We start from the raw sequence: 20,898 nt of genomic DNA, 5'->3' as shown, positions 1-20,898 counted from the left end.
GGGATCGTGCGAGATTTGCGACAACGCAGCCATTTCGGAAGCACGTCTGCATCACGGGACATTTAAACTTAACGGCAATTACAATTCAACTACGAGTGCCAAAGATGGAAAAATGTAGGGAAAACTTGCCAGTTCGATACAGAGACCAACTTGTTACCACGGCGAAGGACAGATATGAAAGCAATTTTAAGGATGTGAACAATGTTGACCCTCACGAGCAAGCCGAACACAAATGGAATAAAGATGTCGACAAGCTTCCACCACTACGCGAAATGGACATCATGCTGTATTTAGTGTTTGGTGTATGTTACTACACTCATCAGCAATTCCGAAACTACAAATCGCTACAAAGCTACGAACAGTTTTGCTGTGGATGGGTGCAGGATCTGCACATTATGACCATAGCAAACGGCAACACCATCTTTCTAGCAAAGGTAGGCAATGTGTGTTTACATTAGTCTGTGACCACGGATGTACAAATTTTTTGTTGCAGAAAATGTAGCCTGTGTACAAATTCTTTGCCACTCTCTCACGTCAAAATATTACAGCTTTTTCATTTAGCAACGACAGGAATTATGTCTTATTAAGACAATGCACATGTCTGCATGCTAGTTGTTTAGCTGTAGCTATAGCTAACAACAGGCCGACTTAGGGCATAAAGTTACTGAAATTTGCGTAAACAAACTAAATTAAGTTACTGGAGTGGAAGTGCATAGAGCAAACTCTGTGTGTAACTGGAGTATCAAACGTCATGCCCTTCCTTCTGATCGAGGCCACCCATGCCATTCTTCGACGTTTGGTAAGTTCAGATATGACCTTTCCCTCGCCTTTTCTCCATGTAGGGATCCGGAAGAAACTCAATGGTGTTCCGTCGAGCTGTACATTCTCCTTTCTATTCGATCGGTTGTTGCAATTCTTTACCGCACAATAATTTCCAACCATTTTTAAAGAGCGACCTGTGTTGAAATGCCTCACTGTTTATGTTTCTTGCTTCCAAAATGGCGATAGCGGCGGAAACATCGCGAGTGCCACGTCATACGCTCGAGCCTAATATATATATATATATATATATATATATGTATATATATTTTTTTCCCCCCGAAAATGCATTTTATCATCCAGAGTGAGGGGGCACACTTTAAATATATTAAAGTGATATAGGTATCTTGAGTGAACTTCAAGTAAAATTCAAGTATCTTAAGGCCGGGCTGAGTGTCCTCTTTTTTGAAAATCAAAATAACGTTTACAACAATTGGCTAACTTGTATAGCAAAAGTCCGCTAGCTTAAATGCTATATAATACTAATGTTTACAAATCAATCGCATACGGAACATAAAAAATTAAAATATCTCAAAAATATATCAAACGGTATAAAAAAAAATAAATAAATGAGGATCAAAGTACAACAAAAGAACAATTGGCTAACTTACACGGCAAACGTAAGCTAGCTCAAATGCTATAAAATGCTAACATTTTTTTTTTTTACAATGCTCTTAACAAATGGTTCAAACATATTCCCACATAACAGCAAAATATACTTCTAAACTATATTACAGATGCATAAAACAAACATTTTAGCTCAAACAAAAACTTACCTTATGTTGGTCTTAACAGTGAGCAGCTGGATTTTTGCCACTAGAGGGCAGTGTATCCACCTAAATCAGTAAAACTAAACAGCACTAGGTAACTTTTCAGTTTTGGTTGATTTTAGTGACGTATGTGGACAAAAGCGGTAGTGTTTTGCCTTAAGGAAGGCAACGTTTCCCATGAGGCCCAGTTGTTTCTATATTGCACCTTACCTTATTGTTTTATTTTATTGTATTTTGTCTTGTTGTTTTCATTTTTCTTGTCGTTTTCATTTTTTCTTCTTATGTTGCTGTTTTAGAAACTGACAGAAGGGCTTTTGCAATTTCATTGTACTTGTTGCAATTCTATTTTAGGTTTAGAAATTGGTCCAACAACACTACTTTTCATATTTAGTTGCACAAGCAAATGCCCTACAGGTACGGGGGAAAAAACTGTAATTGGAATTATTGGTGACTCACGGAATCACTCCCACTCTTGGCCGTACCACTCTACGCTATTTGTCCTGCTCGGGATTTGAGGAAGTGGCAGGGATAAAGAGAAGGTCAAGTAGTCTTCTATCTTGAGCAAACACAAACACGGCGACAGTATTTGCGACAACAAGTGTTCCACGAGAACCAGGCTGTTCTTCCTGTCAACAGTCACGACCACAGTGAACCCCCTCACCCCTCCGGCCCTCGGGCTGTGAACCTGCGAAGGCAGCATAATGAAGCCGTATAAGCCCGTTATTTGCTGCTTTACGGCTTGTTTTATGAAGGTGAGTGGACAAGCAGCTCCAAGAATGGTTCCTGTCACTTTACAGACAGCATTACCAAGAGAAAAGGAGAGTTGGGGAGAATGGGCCGGGGCCTTTATTTCAGTTCTGCCGTGGCTTTGATGGGCAGTGGCCTGGCTGCAGGCTATCACTGCTACTTTTTATGTCTTCCCCCTTTTGTTTGTGGGGTGTATGACCTGTGTACTTATTCCCACCTCTTCGTCACTAATCAATTACCTCATTGATCCATTAATCAGACAGGGGGGTTGGCCAGTGAAAGGCCCCATGGGTAAATCTGAAGTGTGGGATTGGCCTTGGGCTAACATGGAGGAGCAATTGGCTTAGCTCTATGTAGAGTACAACACCGAGCTAACCGTGCACAATGTTCATGATTGTAAATAAGGCATTGAATCTGTAACTAAATATTTGGGTCTGCCATATTTTTTGTATGTGTATATGGCGGAAAACACAGACAAAACTGAAAAAGCAGTTTCTGCTCTTGCAACCCTCTTTAAAATAAATTGCTGTATTTTAAGCCAAAAGAATTGTTGTGTTTGAAAGAACAAAATGTATCTATGTTGCCATAGAAGATTCATGGCACATTTAAGCCCCCGAACTATTTTTAATTTGTCCGTTTTACCCTCAAAACCCCCGTTTACAGACGTCGCGCAACCGCTTTTGTTTCAACCCATCCATAAAACGTAGATAATTAATTTTATTTATTGTTCAAAATGTCTGTCATTTTTAGCTTTGAATCATTAATTGATGTCTAATAGTTCGTTTAAAAAAAAAAAAAAAGTAAATTATTCACTAGTATATTTTAGGTCACAATGAAAAAAATGGTGCCTGTAAAAAAGTCACGGATATCTATCTCATAACTATCGTTTATTGTATTTTTTTTGTTACTGTCACATTTTCTCCAAAATGTTAGATGATAAATAATCGATCCAAACAAATGGGGTTATGGGTAAATGGGGTTATACTTATATAGCGCTTTTCCACCTTTCAAGGCGCTCAAAACGCTTTACACTACATCGCCATCTACCTACTGGTGACGCAGCACCAGGAGCAATGTGGGGTTCAGTATCTTGCTCAAGGATACTTAGGCGAGTTCATCAGGGCAGAGAATTGAACCCACAACCTCTGGGTTGGGGGACAACTACTCGACCACTGAGCCACACCATCCCCGTAAACAAAGAAAAATTTAGAAACAACATTTAAAAGGGTAAATATATGAAAAAGAACATCTCAACCACTCCTTTATGTGTGCGATGTCTGCATTGCGACCCTTGTTATATTACCATATTTCACCCATAAAATCCCACCAAAAATCCTGCAGGAACTTTTGTCTTTCCAAAATACTTCAAAATACTCATCTAAAATTACAACGAGAATCTGTGGAGGGAGTTGAAAGTCCGTGTTTTCCAACGACAGCCCCAAAACATCACTGCTCTAGAGGAGATCTGCATTACTACTTTACTACCGTAATTTCCAGGATATAATGCGCACCCCAAATTTACTTGTAAAATCTAGGGAAAATTATTGTACCCGTTTATAACGCGCACCCTAATTTTAGCACCAATAAATAGAAGAATACAAGAAAACAGAGCTCGTGTACAGATACACAAGATCATTTTACTGACTGGTGAAACACAGCTCAAGCATAGCACATTGGTAGTTCAAAACATTACCATAAACTGACAATATTTACGGTAATAATATGATTTGACAACTTCTCCAACTTACCAGAATCCAGGAGAAAACAAAACAGATGTGACTTTTCTTTTAAAGGCTGCTGTATAATTTGCTCGTTTCATCATGATGAATAAATGTTTCTTCCATGGATAGATACGGTAAAATAAAAGTGAGGCTAGAAGTCGGAAAACCGAAAGCACGCATTGCTGTCAACACGACAGTAACAATAGGAAATATTGTTATTTGGGTTTGAGTTTCTCGAGGGACCGATATAGTTGACGGACACAGGAAGTGTGTGTGCTTACGTTTGTTATGGTCTGAGTTGCGGAGCTGCAATAAACGTCGATTCAAATGAGTTCAAGAAACTAAATTCTGTGCTTTATGAAGAGTGAAAAAAAGCAGAATTTAGCATAGACAGAATCATTGGGCCGATTAGAGTGAAGCATTACCGAAACAAAATGGTGACGTCACGTACCGTAATGGTCGGCAACGGTTCGCCACATACGTTTCTTCAACACAACGTGGCCGTGTCGATAAAAAAAAAAAAAATTGGTTTATATAATATATATTTCTGTCTCCATCCATGTACCCGTTTATAATGCGCACCATGATTTTACAAGTTGATTTTGGGGTAAAAAGTGCGCGTTATATTCGGGAAATTACGGTATTCAAAATGTCTTATTTTTAGCTTAGAATCATTAAATGATGTTTAATATTTCGTTTAAAAAAAAAAAAAAAAAAAATTATTCACTCACATATTTTAAACTTTTAAACAAATTAAGTCACAATGAAAAAAATGGTGTCTGTAAAAATCAGGAATATCTACCTCATAACTATTGCTTAATCATATTATTTTATTACTGTCACATTTTCTCCGATATGTTAGATGATAAATAATCGATCCAAACAAAGAAAAATTGAAGAAAAACGTTTAAAAGGGTAAATATATGAAAAAGAAAATCTCGACCACTCCTTGATGTCTGCGATTTCTGATCGCGACCCTTGTTATATTACCATGTTTAACCCATAAAATCTCCCAAAAATCCGACTGTGACCATTCACAGCTGTGTCTTGACACTCAGTGATACATGCTACATGGAGTGTTTGGATCGAAGCAAGGTAAGTACGCGATTATGTCTCGTTAAAGTCATGGCGTCTTCAATTCTGCTCTCGCATGCTCTTACCTCGAGTTAGGGTTAATTTTTTTTTTTTTAAAATGTCCTTCTGTTCAAAATTTTTCTTCCCCCAGAAAATCGAGATTTTAAAGAGCATACGACATGAGAAAAAAAGTCTTAAATGGCATTATTATGTGAATTAGAATCATATTTTGAGATGATTCGACTATATACAACAATTTAGCAAAGCACAGATGACGAGAAATTAGTCTTTTAATCTGCCGGTTCGCCACGCCTACCATTATAGGGCTTTAGCGTCCCCAACAGGTGGATGACGTCAGCGGTAGACTGGGCTCATCGGTTTTACTATTCAGCCCATTGAGGGGGAATTATTCAGAACGAGGAAAATGAGACGAAGAGAGCCGCAAAATGTCAATGTTTCAGTCTCTCTGCTCCAATATTTTTACAGGATATTCTTTTTATCCAAGTATTTTCCCCCAATAGCTATATCAATGGCTTGAGAAGGACCACTCAGCCCGTCAAGGGGGAACTATTCACAACGAGGAAAACGCGATGAAGAGAGCGACAAAATGTCATTGTTTCGGTCTCTTCACTTCAATATTTTTACAGGATATTCTTTTTATTTTCTCCTATTGCTAAAAAAATGGCATGGTCATGACAAATAACAGTCTTGTGCTGAATGGAATATGAAATAATAAAAATGCATTTATTCAGGACGCCATGGCAAAATGACTCCATAATGGTCAAAACTGTCGACTTCACCTTTACTGTCGCACCTCCCGAACGATATTTTATGACACCTAAATCGGACATATGTCATTTCCCTTCCCCGGCTTCGGAGAATGTAAACAAACCAGAACGCGTGACAGCTAGCCGACATGCTAACCCGGACCGAGTGATGGTTTAAAGTCTTCGAAGCGGAAAATCACACATAACTAGCCTGGATTATTTGACATGACGACTGGGTTGTCGATTGTCTTTTGATCGGCAAACCGCCCGGCGGAGAGCATTTTACCGTTCGTTCCCCGGAGGAGGGTGGCTGGAGTTGTTGTGCAGCTAACGTGCTGCTGCTAATGAGCATTAAGAGAGCTTTTTACATGCCTATCAATGATCAAACGTAAGAAGTCCTTTATTTAAAGGAAGTTTGTAGTGTTTACTTTGTAATCGCTGTATTCGTATTTGACATAATACAAAACAAGATGTTTACTCACTTCCTCGTAAGTCCAATGGTCCCACAGTAAATATCCACGGTGAATGGGAACCTTTTGAAACTCCAAAAAGGCGCATACGCCTCTCCCTCATACAGAATGATTTTTCTGCAGCCGTTTGGCTGGCGTGATGCGAAAAATAAACGTATTAATCCGCAAAATCAGCTGAATCCTTCGTCCTCATACACAACAGTACACTGTAGCGTGAAGAGGACGTCTTCTACCGCACACGTCACAGCGCCCTCCTCCTCAATGCAAGACCGAAGCCGGAAGTCACTCATTTTCATGGCGCGGGATTCAAAAAACTAAATAAAAATAGCGATCGCTTCCACACACATCCAAGTGGTCCGTATCATTCAGGGGCATAAAATACCGCGTGTATTATGAAATAAACATGCTTTTTCGTGTCACAGGCACTTTAAGCTTTCCAATGATTTATCACACATGCATATCAGACAAGTTTTAAAGTTGGCCAAATTGGGGGTCTCAGAGCGGAATTTCAAGTCACCTGAGTGTTTTCCACCATATATATTCTGCCTCCGTGGCAACCTTTGTCAGGGAGTTCCGGCAATTATAGCCACTTTCACCCTGGTTATCATACATACAAACTTTTTTTTCAAGTCTAAGTCTAAGGCCTTTTGGATGTTCACCCCATGGGAAAATAAAAAGCTTGAATTATTTTTCTAAAACCCGACATGAAGGCGTGTTTAGTGAGAGCAAACATGTTTTTGTTTGCCCGACAGTTACCATGGTGTCTTGGCAGTAGCATATTTAGCGACTGGCCACAAACAGAAACGGATCTGACGGTCAACAAAAGACGAAGCCGCGGGATCGGAAGTCGCCGCATTTCGATTTACTTTTGCCCCGTCCTTACTAAAGTCGTCGCCCCAGAGCGCCTTTGCCATCGCCAAGTGATTTGACGGACAATTTTTGGGATAAGAAGCGAAAGAGAAAAGGCCGTTTTGTTCTAGCCCACCCTCCTTTCATTGTGACCACGGTCCAGCCGCCGCTACACCAGCGCTTGTGGGTTTAGTGAATTGAAAAGACACTTGTGTGGATTTTTCAATTCTTCAACATGTCATTGGCCAGGAGTGCTATTGTCCCACCTCTCTTTTTCTGGGCTCCTTCTGCTGAGACAAGTCGTGTCATCCCCTCGTGATCAGCACTTTTGTTGCCTTTGTTTTTGCTGCTACCTCAGAAGTCCATCTTGTCTTTTATACGGCTGCCTTTCATGCATAAGGGAACAGTTGTGGCCTGTTGTGGGGCTGTTCCACTGCATTTCCACCAGTGGGGTTTCCTTTCATTGCCTTCAAAGTAGTACAATGGGCCTCAGAAGGCCTGAATGACCAATGCAGAGGGCACAATCCTACAGAGGCCGCTCATTTTGTTTTGCCAGAGTCAATAAAAATGCTAAGTTAAAAGCTAACCCCCTTATGTCCTCCTTAAATGGAACGACTTATTTGACCTCTTTTAAGCCTCCCTCTCAATTGACTTTTAATGATAAATTCATTAAAACTGTCAAAAGAAACTGTTTTACTTTGGTCATGAATCTAATTTCTGTACTATTACCTCATTCACTCCCAGCCATTTTCACCATAGCAAGGCCCTTCGCTCCCGGCCATTTTACTGGATTTTGACCGATTTTGCAAGGCCCACAGAAAATTCTCTTCTATTGCTATATACACATGGAACCCACCAAAAGAAAGATTACTCTCTTCTTTTAGCAGGAAAAAAAAGTTCATATCTTTTTCCATTCTTTAGAAATCAGCATTAGAAAACAGCTTATCTTGAGCAATTTTCCAATTTCTGATGAAAAAAGGGAAATTGAGCTTCTTGTGAAAGCATACATTTCAAACATAACTTTGAATTTAAGTTATTTTTTCCTTTTGTTATATCCCAAACATCTGAATAAAGTTTCCTTTAACAAAATAACATAAACAACAAGACAAAAAGAGCAAAGTAGCAAAGTAACAATTTATTTACACATAACTAAGAGATGACGCTGTTGGGGCCGCGACAATCTTTCTGCTGCTTCGGAGAGCGTAAACAAACCAGGAGGCGTGACACTGCATACCTGTCAACCCGAGGCCGTTGGCAATCTTAGGACGGCCATGGACGTCCAAATTTCCAATTCATTTTCAATGTCATAAAACAAATGTCCCCATATCAAGAGGAAATGACCAGATATGACTAAGACATACCTCCCAAATGTCCCCAAATGACCAGATATGACTAAGACATGCCCCCAAATGTCCTCAAATGACCAAATATGACTAAGACACGCCCCCCAAATGTCCCCAAATGACCAGATATGACTAAGACACGCCCCCTAAATGTCCCCAAATGACCTGATATGACCAGGACATGCCCCCCAAATGACCGGATATGACCAGGACACGCCCCCCAAATGTCCCCATATGACCGGATATGACCAGGACACGCCCCCCAAATGTCCCCAAATGACCGGATATGATCAGGACATGCCCCCCAAATGACCCGATATGACCAGGACACGCCCCCCAAATGTCCCCAAATGACCTGATTTGACCAGGATACGCCCCCCAGATGACCTGATATGTCCATGACACGCCCCCCAAATGTCCCCAAATGACCTGATATGTCCATGACACGCCCCCCAAATGTCCCCAAATGACCAGATATGACTAAGACACGCCCCCCAAATGTCCCCAAATGACCAGATATGACTAAGACACGCCCCCCAAATGTCCCCAAATGACCTGATATGACCTGGACACGCCCCTCAAATGTCCCCAAATGACCTGATATGACCAGGACATGCCCCCCAAATGACCGGATATGACCAGGACACGCCCCCCAAATGTCCCCAAATGACCGGATATGACCAGGACACGCCCCCCAAATGACCCGATATGACCAGGACACGCCCCCCAAATGTCCCCAAATGACCTGATTTGACCAGGACACGCCCCCCAGATGACCTGATTTGACCATGACACGCCCCCCAAATGTCCCCAAATGACCTGATATGACCAGGACACGCCCCTCAAATGTCCCCAAATGACCAGATATGACCAGGCCACGCCCCTCAAATGTCCCCAAATGACCTTATATGACCAGGACGTGATATTTTCCCCGAAATGTCCCCAAACCAACGCGGGGCTAAGATCTGTACCTCCGCACAGCAAAGACCCAGAGTAATTTCTCCAGAAATTTCAGTTTCTAATTTGATTTTATTTTTCTTGGTAAGCATTCCTGTATTCTGTTTAGACCTGTGAGTGTATGGATTGTGTGTCCTGCTGAGAGCAATTCTCAACTGAATTTGTTTATTTAACACAGTCAAAAGTGCTAAACAGGTTGACACAAAACTAGGAATATACTAATGACATACTTCAGAATTTTTGTTGTAGTTGTTTTTTATTTTAATTTTTTTTGTTCCCCACCAACTGTGAACATTTTTCTGCATCTGGATGCCATGATTATTCTCTGCACACAATGATTTCCTCTCTCCGAAATTGATTCTGCAGTCCTTTGAACCGACAAGGTTAAAATGTAGTTTGCATATGCGTCGCTTGACGATTATTGTTGGGGGTAGAAATCCAAATCTTTAATTTTGTACATTTACCACACAGCGGCTGCTCGTACTTCCTTGCTGGAAGTAATTGTGTAAATCTACATATTGAGTGTGTGCCTGTTATCATCTGTTTTGGAGTGGGTCCTCTTGTTATCTGCCATCATTCATGTAGTACAATGAATGTTACCACCTGAATTAGGCCATTTAGCTAGCAGTTGGAGACCTGTAGAGTGCAGGAAAGTGCTTATCATTACATTGTGAAAATGAAACTACTGCTACAGGCTGATTAATTCAACACAAGGGGAAAAAGGAAAAGCAATCTAAAATAGTATGTTGTTAGAGTATGTCCAACTCACATTTAAACAGACACAATCTGTTGTTTTTGCAAGCCCTTTTGATTTTCGTCTTAGTCTTTTTGGACGAAGATACTTATTAGTCATGTTTTAGTGTAGTTCTGCTCGATTAACTCGAGTAATCGGAATAGACAAAAGCTTCGAATCAAATTTTGCTGCTTCGAGTTTTCGTTTAATTAGAGTGCCGTTGTAATAGTTTGTCTACATTTAGTTTTATTAATTTGGATGGATACACTGCCCACTTGTGGCAACAGTGAATATGACTTAACTCATTGAACATGGCTGAATCCAACTACTCCCTGTTAAGACAAACATAAGGTAAGTTTTTGTTTGAGCTAATGTTTTTTTTTTACACATTTGTAATCTGTTTTCTGGGTAAATTTTTGGGTGGAATAAGTGTTTGAATGATTTGTTAAGAGCATTGTAAAAAAAAAAAATTTGCATTTTATAGCATTTAAGCTAGCTGACGTTTGTTATGCAAGTTAGCCAATTCTTTTGTTGTATTTCGATCCTCATTTATTTATGTATTTTAATACCGTTTGAGGCTAAGCTCAGGTATTTAAATTTATTTTTAAATCAAAGTGCAAATCTGCATAGTTTGAAGAAAATTGATTCTGCAACGCATAAGTGTTCCTAATCCGATTAATCGATTATTTGAACCAATTAGTTGATAATAGTCGACTCCTAAAATAATTCACAGTTGCAGCCCTATTTTAGTCATTTCAAAACGTGTTTGTCTTTGTCTTGTTTTAGTTGACAGTTCCTCAAAATGTTTTCGTCTGTAAAATTCCAAAACTTTAGGTTTCCTAAAATTTGGAGTGAACATTGACAGAAGAAGAGCACAAATTGTAGTGTCTACAAGGACAACGCCAACCTCGTGATAATACACACTCAGCAGGAAAACGGTACATTTTCACGTAATTAAACCCACCTGGACGCACCACGAACTGTATGTGAAGTTGTCTGAGAGTTTACGACGACGCTCGCTATGCTAAAGCTAACGCGAACGCTATGCTTACATTACGCGTTACATGTAGTGTGTGATGATCACTCAGCACGGACCTTTAATGACTAAAGCAACATTGCATATTCTCTCATGCCAAGATAAGAAAACAAATTTTACCACGTGTTTCAAAACAAAAAAGATGGAGCACAGCCTAGCTTGAAGCAAATTCTAACGCCGGTGATGGTGTTGTGGTGCAGCACATCTAATGAAGGCCGACGTACTCCACATACAATATGAAAATGTCATGCATTGTGAACATATGAGAGAACCTACGCCGCAGTTTCGTCTTGTTGTCGCATCGTCAGACGAAAACTGGCATTCGTCTCGTGATATTTTCGTCTCCCAAGACACATTTTTAGCCTGTCACATCATCGTCATGAAAAAATTGTTTGTCGAGGAAATCGTTTCATTATCGTCATCAATGACGAAAACAACATTGGTTACAGCTACGCACAATTCAGGGTGTCCAATCAGCGTACCACACAAAAAGGGACCGTCACAGTTGGTTGGGATCATAAAAATAAATAAATAAATGACTGACGGATAACCGCAGTGAGAGGCAGACAAATGGAAAAAAAACAAGCCAATGATGCAACGAGCAACGAAGGGATATACTAACAGTCAAATGGAGCAAGTCAATATCTTGGCAAGCCGCCTAGGATCGGTTTAAAGACACTGCTGATGAACTACAATTGGATGCAGGTACGACCAATCAATCTGACCAGCAGCACAAATCATGCCAGTCGTCATACTAGCTTTGCTTGCTAGCTAGCACAGCTATTCTCCCAGTCCAGCCCAGCGTGTTATGTGTGCGTAAAACATGGCACCCTCCATAGGTCAAAACATGTACTAAATATTATAGATTTTTTAAATCAATGACAATAATATACGTGTTTCTAATAACATATTTTAGTAAAAGAGAACAATTGTGGCTTGTTAGAGCCTACAAGTCTTCTGAGGTTCCCTTTCATTTTTTTGTCTTCAACAAATGAAAGCCCAGGTAATCTATATGTTCCCTACCACTTTAATGAGTAGTTGAAGGGCAAAGCGACCCAAAACAAACTTTTGCACACTTTCACATTTGTGGCCATGTCTTGCATTAAAGCGGTTTATATTATGAAAATGAATAATAACAATAACCTTTAATTATTCATTGCCCTTAACCCTGCATTCATTCTGTATAAGGTCTTCTAATTCATGCGACAAATGCAATATGTGAATTGCTGTGTATTGGTGTGCTTATGTACTGCATGAAATATACATTATTTGTGCTTAAAGCTTGTGTGTTTTTCTCAGGATGTGTACCAAGGGGCGGCGTCACCACCATGACACCGCAGGTGCCTCGCTGCCCTACGTACCCCGCAGAGCAGTGCTGTACTGCCCCGGCAATGATGAGCGGAAGTTGAGGAAACTGAGCACTCTGGATGTCGACTGTGCCGTCCTGGACTGTGAGGATGGCGTTGCCCTTAACAAAAAGGTAAACAAATGTTGTCATCGTGCCAGCATCACATGGATTATTTCCCGTGTTGTCACAGATTACTTAAAAAAGTAATTACCGATTACTGATTACACCTCAAAAAAGTAATCTAGTTACTTTACTGATTACTTTTAGTTAGATTTTGATTGAAAATTTTACAAATTTGAATAAAACGAAAACATTAAGAGGGGTTTTAATTCGGGCTGTCAAACGATTAAAATTTTTAATCGAGTTAATTACAGCTTAAAAATTAATTAATCGTAATTAATCGCAATTCAAACCATCTATAAAATATGCCATATTTTTCTGTAAATTATTTATATATTCTGTAAAATAAATTGTTGGAATGGAAAGATAAGACACAGGATGGATATATACATTCAACATACGGTACATAAGGACTGTAGTGGGCTTTTCACTCTACTGTCATTTAAATCTGTCTGTGCTGTCCTCACTCCGAAGCGTCTACTTTTTCCAAAGCTAGACAGCTAGTGAACGACGCCTTAATTATCAGACTTATTCCTTTTTCATCTGATTTATTAATAAAATGGCCTCAAACCATTGTCCTCTTTAGACCGTCGTAAAACTACAAAAAAAAGTACACAAGCATTGCATTAGCAACAACGTTAGCTTAGCACGCTATACAGGTTCACTAAACATAAACAAAAAGCGTCTCATACAAAAAATATAACATTTCGCTTACTAACATAATATGTACATTCTTTACAACAACCATACTTACGGACAAATCTGGTCCAAGGATCATATAAGCACAACATTACAACGTAGGCGTCAGCCCGAGACGTCGTGCAGCCATATTGAACTGGCAAGAAAACAATAAACCATGTCGCAACGCGACCGCAAGAGTTCGCTGTTAGACAGCACAAAAAGCCTTGCTTTAAAACTTACCAAAAGGCAGAATACTGTCTGAGCGGGACATGTGCGTTAATTGCGTCAAATATTTTAACGTGATTAATTTAAAAAATTAATTATCGCCCGTTAACGCGATAATTTTGACAGCCCTAGTTTTAATATAAAATTTCTATAACTTGTACTAACATTTATCTTTTAAGAACTACAAGTCTTTCTATCCGTGGATCCCTTTAACAGAAAGAATGTTAATAATGTTAATGCCATCTTGTTGATTTATTGTTATAATAAACAAATAGAGGAATTCTGTACCGTATTTTGAATGTGTGTATCCATCTTATCTTTCCATTCCGACAATAATTTACAGAAAAATATGGCATATTTTATGATGGTTTGAAATGCGATTAATTACGATTAATTCATTTTTAAGCTGTAATTAACTCAATCAAAATTTTTAATCGTTTGACAGCCCTAATTTCTGGTGCTGATTTAATGGACCAAAAGCTTGTTGCTTTATGTCCCTGCTCGTACAAGCAGCCGCAGCTTGCGTGAGCTGCAGTTACGCTTTAGGTCGGAGGTGGCAGTCACGAGTGGAAAAAGTGACAAACGCCATACAGTCCCTTTAAGCCTTCTGTCATGACTATGTCAGGCGAGTAAATCTAATAAAAGCTGTTACTGATTTGCCTGCCTCTTTTTCGACATGGTCAATGAAGTATTTATTTAACTCTCGCAAATTTGTTGTTTTATAAGTTTAAGTGCTTCAAGGCATCTTTTGAGATATATCTCGTTAGATGCAAACTTTATCACAAGAATAATTAAGTTCCAGAAAGAAAATCAGTCATGTACTTTACACCGGTTAGGTTTCCATTAAGGTGTTCAATTCTCGTTTTGACTTTAAAGTGATCCTCTAACTTAAATAAATGTAGGCTCTAATAAATCACAATTGTTCTCTTGCACTAAAATATGTTGTTAGAAACACATAAAATGTTAAATCAATGGCAATATTTTATAATATTTAGTCCATATTTTGACCGTTACTTGGCGCCATGGTTTGCGGGCTCGCAATGATGACGTCATTGGTATCTTGCATGTTCAACAATTGCTTATTGCTGCCTAAACTCGCCAAGTAAAATGCCACGATGTGCTGCTTTTGGATGCAATTTCCAGTCAAATGGAAACAAGGGGAGTGAAGTGAGTGGTCAAGGTGGAATTATTATTTTTAGTGAATAAATATGCATAAGTGGAAGCTTCTCCCCCTTTTTGGTTCCTGTATGCACATATCCTACGCACCACGCGTTACAACTAGCGCCCGAACAATTTTTACTGGATCCTCAGTCAAGTAAGGGATCCGTCTATTTTCTGGATTTTCTGTCCATTTTTTTAATTCGTCGGTCCCACAGTGGCTTTTCGAAGCAGTCTATTTTGTGGAATCGACCTAACCCTGATCGCGGCTGCGACATTGCCATGGGATCGGTCTAATTCCTGGATCTACGAGTGAGTAAAAAACGCAGATTTGGATGACTATTGCTATCTTTTTTGTTGACTATTCTTCGTGGGAGTTTTCCCCAAATCATACTAAATAATTAAAGCACTATGGCATGCTACAGTGACGACAGTGACTCTGACGTGGACCTTACAACAATGGAGTTCGTCAGGGAACGCGTGTTTGCGTACTGCTGAGCTCCCGAGTGAAGAGTGGTCAAGGTGGAAATATTATATTTTGTGAATAAATGTGCATAAGTGGAAGCTTCTCCCCTGGTACGTTTATACACGTATCCTACCTACCATGCGCTACAATGTACAAGACATGGATTACACAAGGTGTGCTCTTTGGCCTGTACTGTATGTAAAGCACACAACAGCTCTGGATGCTAACAATCTACATAATTATATTGGGATAAGTTTGAAAACGCAATATGCTTACCTTGAATATCTGCTAATAAAACCGGACAGCATACACTCTCGCTCCCAACCGCACTTCCCAACAGGACTCTCTCGCATCACCAGTTTTGCCCAACTTTTGTCTTATCAGGTATTTGCTGCACGCATTATTCCCTGATGCTCGTCTTGTGAACGACCGACAGTGCTGTCCTGCTCTTCACTTTTCAGATCTGGTTCAAATAGGAAGGGTAGAACCGACGACATGTTGGGAAAGCTAACGAGTGACACGCTGGAATTTCAGCAACGGGACCAGTGACGTCACACACTGCGACGTAACAAGAATGGCGACCTATCACTTAAAATAATTTTACAAACTTTATTAAAACAAAAACATTAAGAGAGGTTTTAATATCAAATTATTATAACTCATACTAACATTTATCTTTTAAGAATTACTTGTCTTAAAACTAGAGGATCCCTTTAACTTATATTCTTTGGCCGACAGGTGCTTCCAGGCTTAATCCCTTAAAGGCGACTGACTACCCAAGTAAGATGTTTAAAACAAGCAAATTTTTCCCCATTATAGTTGTATAATGGCTTCGGTGCCCCATACCAAGCTTTCTTTAAAACAAGGTGACTGTCTCCCACTGGGCTAACAGCGGGAAAGCAGCAGATGCAGCAGGTTAAAAGCATTCTCCTCCTGCCCACGCCACCTTCCCATTGGCCCTCCTGACTGTCCGTGAAATTGTGATTGGTGATCGGAATAAAGAGCGAGCAAGAAAAAAGTGAGCTCACAAAGGTTTTTAAATCACGATAATAAAGAAAATTGATATAGCTGTAGGCCGTTCCTGTAGTTAGACAAAGACAATAGGATGACGGCCCGTGTAACTGACTGCTCTGAGCTGTGACCCGTGTTGTCACTGCTTTGGTCTTGAGGAATGCAGCCATTCAATCTTGAGTAGGAATTCTGACACTTCAGCTTTTACTTATTCAACCATTCAAATGATTCCTTAAATAATAATGCTGGGCATTACAATTTTTACTGTTTTAGGTCTGAAACCGATTTTTAAAGAAAAATTGAAAACTGATCTCCTCCATCGTAATGTTCTTACTGTAGTATTGTTTTATTAACATTTTAAAATATTGAAATAAAATCATACTATCAGTTCACGGGAAACTGGGCGCAGGGCTGCTCCGTAGGGGGCCTATTTAAAATATTTTCAAAACCAAAGCCGCTAGTAACCTAAAACCATAACAGGCACCTCCCTTAGACATATATGAGTCTCCAAGAGCAGCAGCATCAAAAATTTCAAAGTCGTTCCCGAAGAAAATCCAGATATTTTTTTTTTTTTTTTTAAGTATAACAAAACTTAAAATGGCTGTAACTAGGGTTGTTCCGATCATGTTTTTTTGCTCCCGATCCGATCCCGATTGTTTTAGTTTGAGTATTTCCCGATCTGATTGCTTTTTTTTTTTTTTTTTTTTTTTTTTTGCTCCCGATTCAATTCCAATCATTCCCTATAATTTTTCCCGATCATATACATTTTGGCAATTCATTAAGAAAAAAATGAATAAAACTCGGACGAATATATACATTCAACATACAGTACGTAAGTACTGTATTTGTTTATTATGAGAATAAATCCTCAAGATGGCATTTACATTATTAACATTCTTTCTGTGAGAGGGATCCACAGATAGAAAGACTTGTAATTCTTAAAGGATAAATGTGACTTTGTAGATTGTGACTAAATATTGCCATCTAGTGTATTTGTTGAGCTTTCAGTAAATGATCCTGTAGCCATTTAACTGTTCTGCCCAAATGCATGATGGGAAGTGCACCCATGACTGTGTAGTGGTACCAATTGATATATCTTCTCTGCGTTGGGAAATAACATAGGGTGTTAAGAAAAAGATCAATTACTACCTTTCTTCCCCACATTGCTTCTCACGATGTTTTTAATCGTAGGGAGGGGGATTGTAAGGCTTGAACCAATTAAAAAAAGGCTCCAAAGACTGCCAAAATTCACTCTACTCATTTTACGCTGCCTTTTAGCTCTATATATAGGTAAAACGGCGCCAATACAGATTGAACGCAACAATGCGTGAGTGGGCCGTGCAGCGCATGCGTTAATTGCGTTAAATATTTTAACATGATAATTTTTTTTTAAAAATTACCGCCGTTAACGGGATAAATTTGATAACCCTACCTTAAGCCTAAACTAAAGACTCTGGATGAGTGTAACATATTATGTCTGTAACGTTAAATACAATTAGAAAACTATTTATTTAAAAAATATATATATATTAAAAAAAAGCATGTCCGATATTTTTTTGCCAATTCCGAAACTTTGAAAATGACGTGATCGGACCAGATCGATCTGATCGATCGGAACATCTCTAGCTATAACATTCTCAGATTTTACGCTAGATGCACAGAAATTTTTTTACATCTTTTATACATCAATTTATAAATCTTTTGCGTTTTTTTTTTTTTTTTTTTTTTTTTAGAAGAAGAATTTATAGCTTGCGATCTATCTGGGAGACAAAACACAAGGCTCCAAACCCATTTCAAAGCAATAAAACTGGCCACTGGAGGGCAGTAGCGCATTTTGTAAATACCCGCAACCCGATTCAACAGCAATGAAAGGCCGGGCAGGACGGTTGGAGCGCTGGCGGCAGTATGCCATGCGGCGGACGACCGAACAAAACACCCGAGAGGCGTTGGACAATGAAGCAAAACGACTGAGACCACTGTGCAGCGGGCTCGCCAAGCAGACCCCGCAGAGATTTTAAAAAATAATCCGTCTTTGTGAGACAGACAACGATGAGGGAAAAGTTTACACGGCAGACACGGCGACAACAGGTGTCATCCCTCAGTAGTCATGTGCAAAAAAATGGTTACTTTGCTATCAAAAGCTCTATTTGTCTTGTTCATTATGATATTTTGTAAAAGGAAAACGTTATTCAGATGTTTGGGATGTAACTAATGCAAAAAATAGCTGTGTTAAAGTCAAAAGTTATGTTTGAAATGTATGTGTTTTAGGGCTATCAAAATTATCGCGTTAACGGGCGGTAATTAATTTTTAAAATTAATTATTTGACGCAATTAACGCACATGCCCCGCTCAGACAGATTTAAATGACAGTAGAGTGAAATGCCCACTTGTTAATTGTGTTTTATGGAGTTTTGCCGCCCTCTGCTGGTGCTTGGGTGCGACTGATTTTATAGGCTTCAGCACCCATGAGCATTGTGTAAGTAATTATTGACATCAACAATGGCGGGCTACTAGTTTATTTTTGATTGAAAATTTTACAAATTTTATTCAAACGAAAACATTAAGAGGGGTTTTAATATAAAATTTCTATAACTTGTACTAATATTTATCTTTTAAGAACTACAAGTCTTTCTATCCATGGATCGCTTTAACAGGATGTATGCAATAGAACAGAATTTTCTGTGGGCCTTGCAAAATCAGTCAAAATCCAGAAAAACGGCCGGGAGCGAAGAGCCTTGCTCTGGTGAAAATGGCTGGGAGTGAATAAGTTAATGTATTCTTTTCATGATCTGCCACAATCACCTTTAAAACTTACTGCACCTACATTAATTGCTTCCTAATTTGACTCCCAAAATGTCTGCCCTCCATCTTGGCAGTGGTGTGCTGGCTGCTTAGAAAGCGACAATGAGAGATCTGGACCAAAGGGTCAAAGCCGCAAGAGCTTGCTAGATCAGGCTGAATGCTCCAACACTCTTACACATATCATCATATCTTTATGATTAGTTCGGTGGCGAAAGAGAAACCCTGGAGCGGAACTGACAGCTACACCTGTCCTCTTTTCTTTGCCCCCCTCTTGTACTCATCCCTCTGCTGTAGGCACCTCGGGGTTAAGATAGTTTCCTCCTGGTCTCTCCGTTGCCCCAAGGTCCACTTTTCCCCTCCCTGGAGTGCGTCTCTCTGTCTCCTTTCCCCACATGGGTCCCTCCATCCTCCACCCCCTGCCCTCTCAGCCCTCCCTGCCTTAGAGATTCTCCCCTAATCCTTGGAAATTTGGAACTAATGAACTAACTGCTGAGCCACTGCTACGGAGCTTGCTCCCAAACTATACTGTACTTCACACTCGATTTCCTCTCCAGATGGCATGGTAGCTCAGCCGACACGGCGGGTAGAGGGGGGCACCTCGCTCACTCTGATGAGCCTGCTGAGACACGCGCACACTCACACACGCGTAGACACATTGACCAGACAAAGTACACAAACGCCGGGTGCGTTGACGTGCACAAAATGATCGACTTTCCGGGTGAGATCAATGCAAATTTTAATAGCCCTCGAATCGGACAAGGCATATTTATGGTTCATTTGGGGATCAATCGAGGAGTACGTGAAATGATGAAAAATCTGTTTTTCTTTTGTTTTGTTGGTGGATTAGTTGTCAGGTCACATGACCAGGAGATGTATTAGCTTGCGCTTTTGCTTTGTTTTTATTCATAAGCAGTGTTGTTAATCTTACTGAAAAAAAGTAATTAATTATAGTTACAAATTACTTCTCCCAAAAAGTAATTGCGTTAGTAACTCAATTACCTGAATGTAAGAGTAATTAGTTACTTGGCAAAGTAATTGGTGATAATTACTTTTTTTTTTCAGCCTCCAAAAAAAAAAAAAAAAAACACTGGCCACACTATGTGAAGTTTTTTTGTGGAGGTTTTTGGTACAATTGGCCCGAGCCCAATTCTTTACCCTAATTTACCCTTTACCCTGAATCAACTGTTAAAAGTTGTTAAAATTGCTCCCATTATGCATTAGTTCCCTTCTCTCTACTTTCAACATATGAAAGTTTTGAAAACTGTTGAATCATTTAAAGATAGATTCAAGTCAAGATTTTGCCGATTTAGAAGTATTTTAGATAAAAAGTTACTTAGGTTCGCTAGGAAGGTTCTCTACAACAGAGTCGTCCTAAAAAGCCTACTGCTTTAAGCTGGCGGCTGTCTACTAACGCATTTAGAGCCATGTCCGTCATTTGCATCTAGTTATATCTATATACAGTACATGTGATATCTACCATGTCTACCATATCTACCAGAACAAGCGGGCGTAGTTTGTCGGCTATCGGCTACAACATGTATTATTGGAGCTACCTAGCATCGCGTTTGCTTGGCGTCATAATTTTATTGCCTCCTCCCCGCTCCTGCTCTGCTCTGTCGTCTCGGTGAGTCCGTCTCCCTCAGACTTTTCGACCAATATAGTGACGGATAGTAACGCATGCCTTTCCGTCCTCAGTAACGGTAACGGCGTTCCCAAGATGAGAAAAATAATTAATTAGATTACCCACTACTGAAAAAAATAACGCCGTTAGTAACGCCGTTATTAACAACACTGTTCATAA

The 20,898-nt window shown here is 39.6% G+C and overlaps 1 protein-coding gene across 2 annotated transcripts in view; it reads left to right on the top strand.

Annotated features, from left to right (window-relative positions):
* Positions 1 to 20,898, top strand: part of clybl (citrate lyase beta like) — a 142,904-nt gene that overhangs the window by 44,999 nt on the left and 77,007 nt on the right. For both annotated transcript variants that reach the window (XM_057852770.1, XM_057852769.1), the window contains exon 2: positions 12,586 to 12,766. In XM_057852770.1, coding sequence (XP_057708753.1) covers positions 12,586 to 12,766 — 181 coding nt within the window. The remainder of the gene's footprint in view (positions 1 to 12,585; positions 12,767 to 20,898) is intronic.

The sequence above is a fragment of the Corythoichthys intestinalis genome, chromosome 12 (assembly GCF_030265065.1).
Source record: "Corythoichthys intestinalis isolate RoL2023-P3 chromosome 12, ASM3026506v1, whole genome shotgun sequence".
In the NCBI taxonomy this organism is placed as follows: domain Eukaryota; kingdom Metazoa; phylum Chordata; class Actinopteri; order Syngnathiformes; family Syngnathidae; genus Corythoichthys; species Corythoichthys intestinalis.
This window is presented reverse-complemented; position numbering and strand designations above follow the sequence as displayed.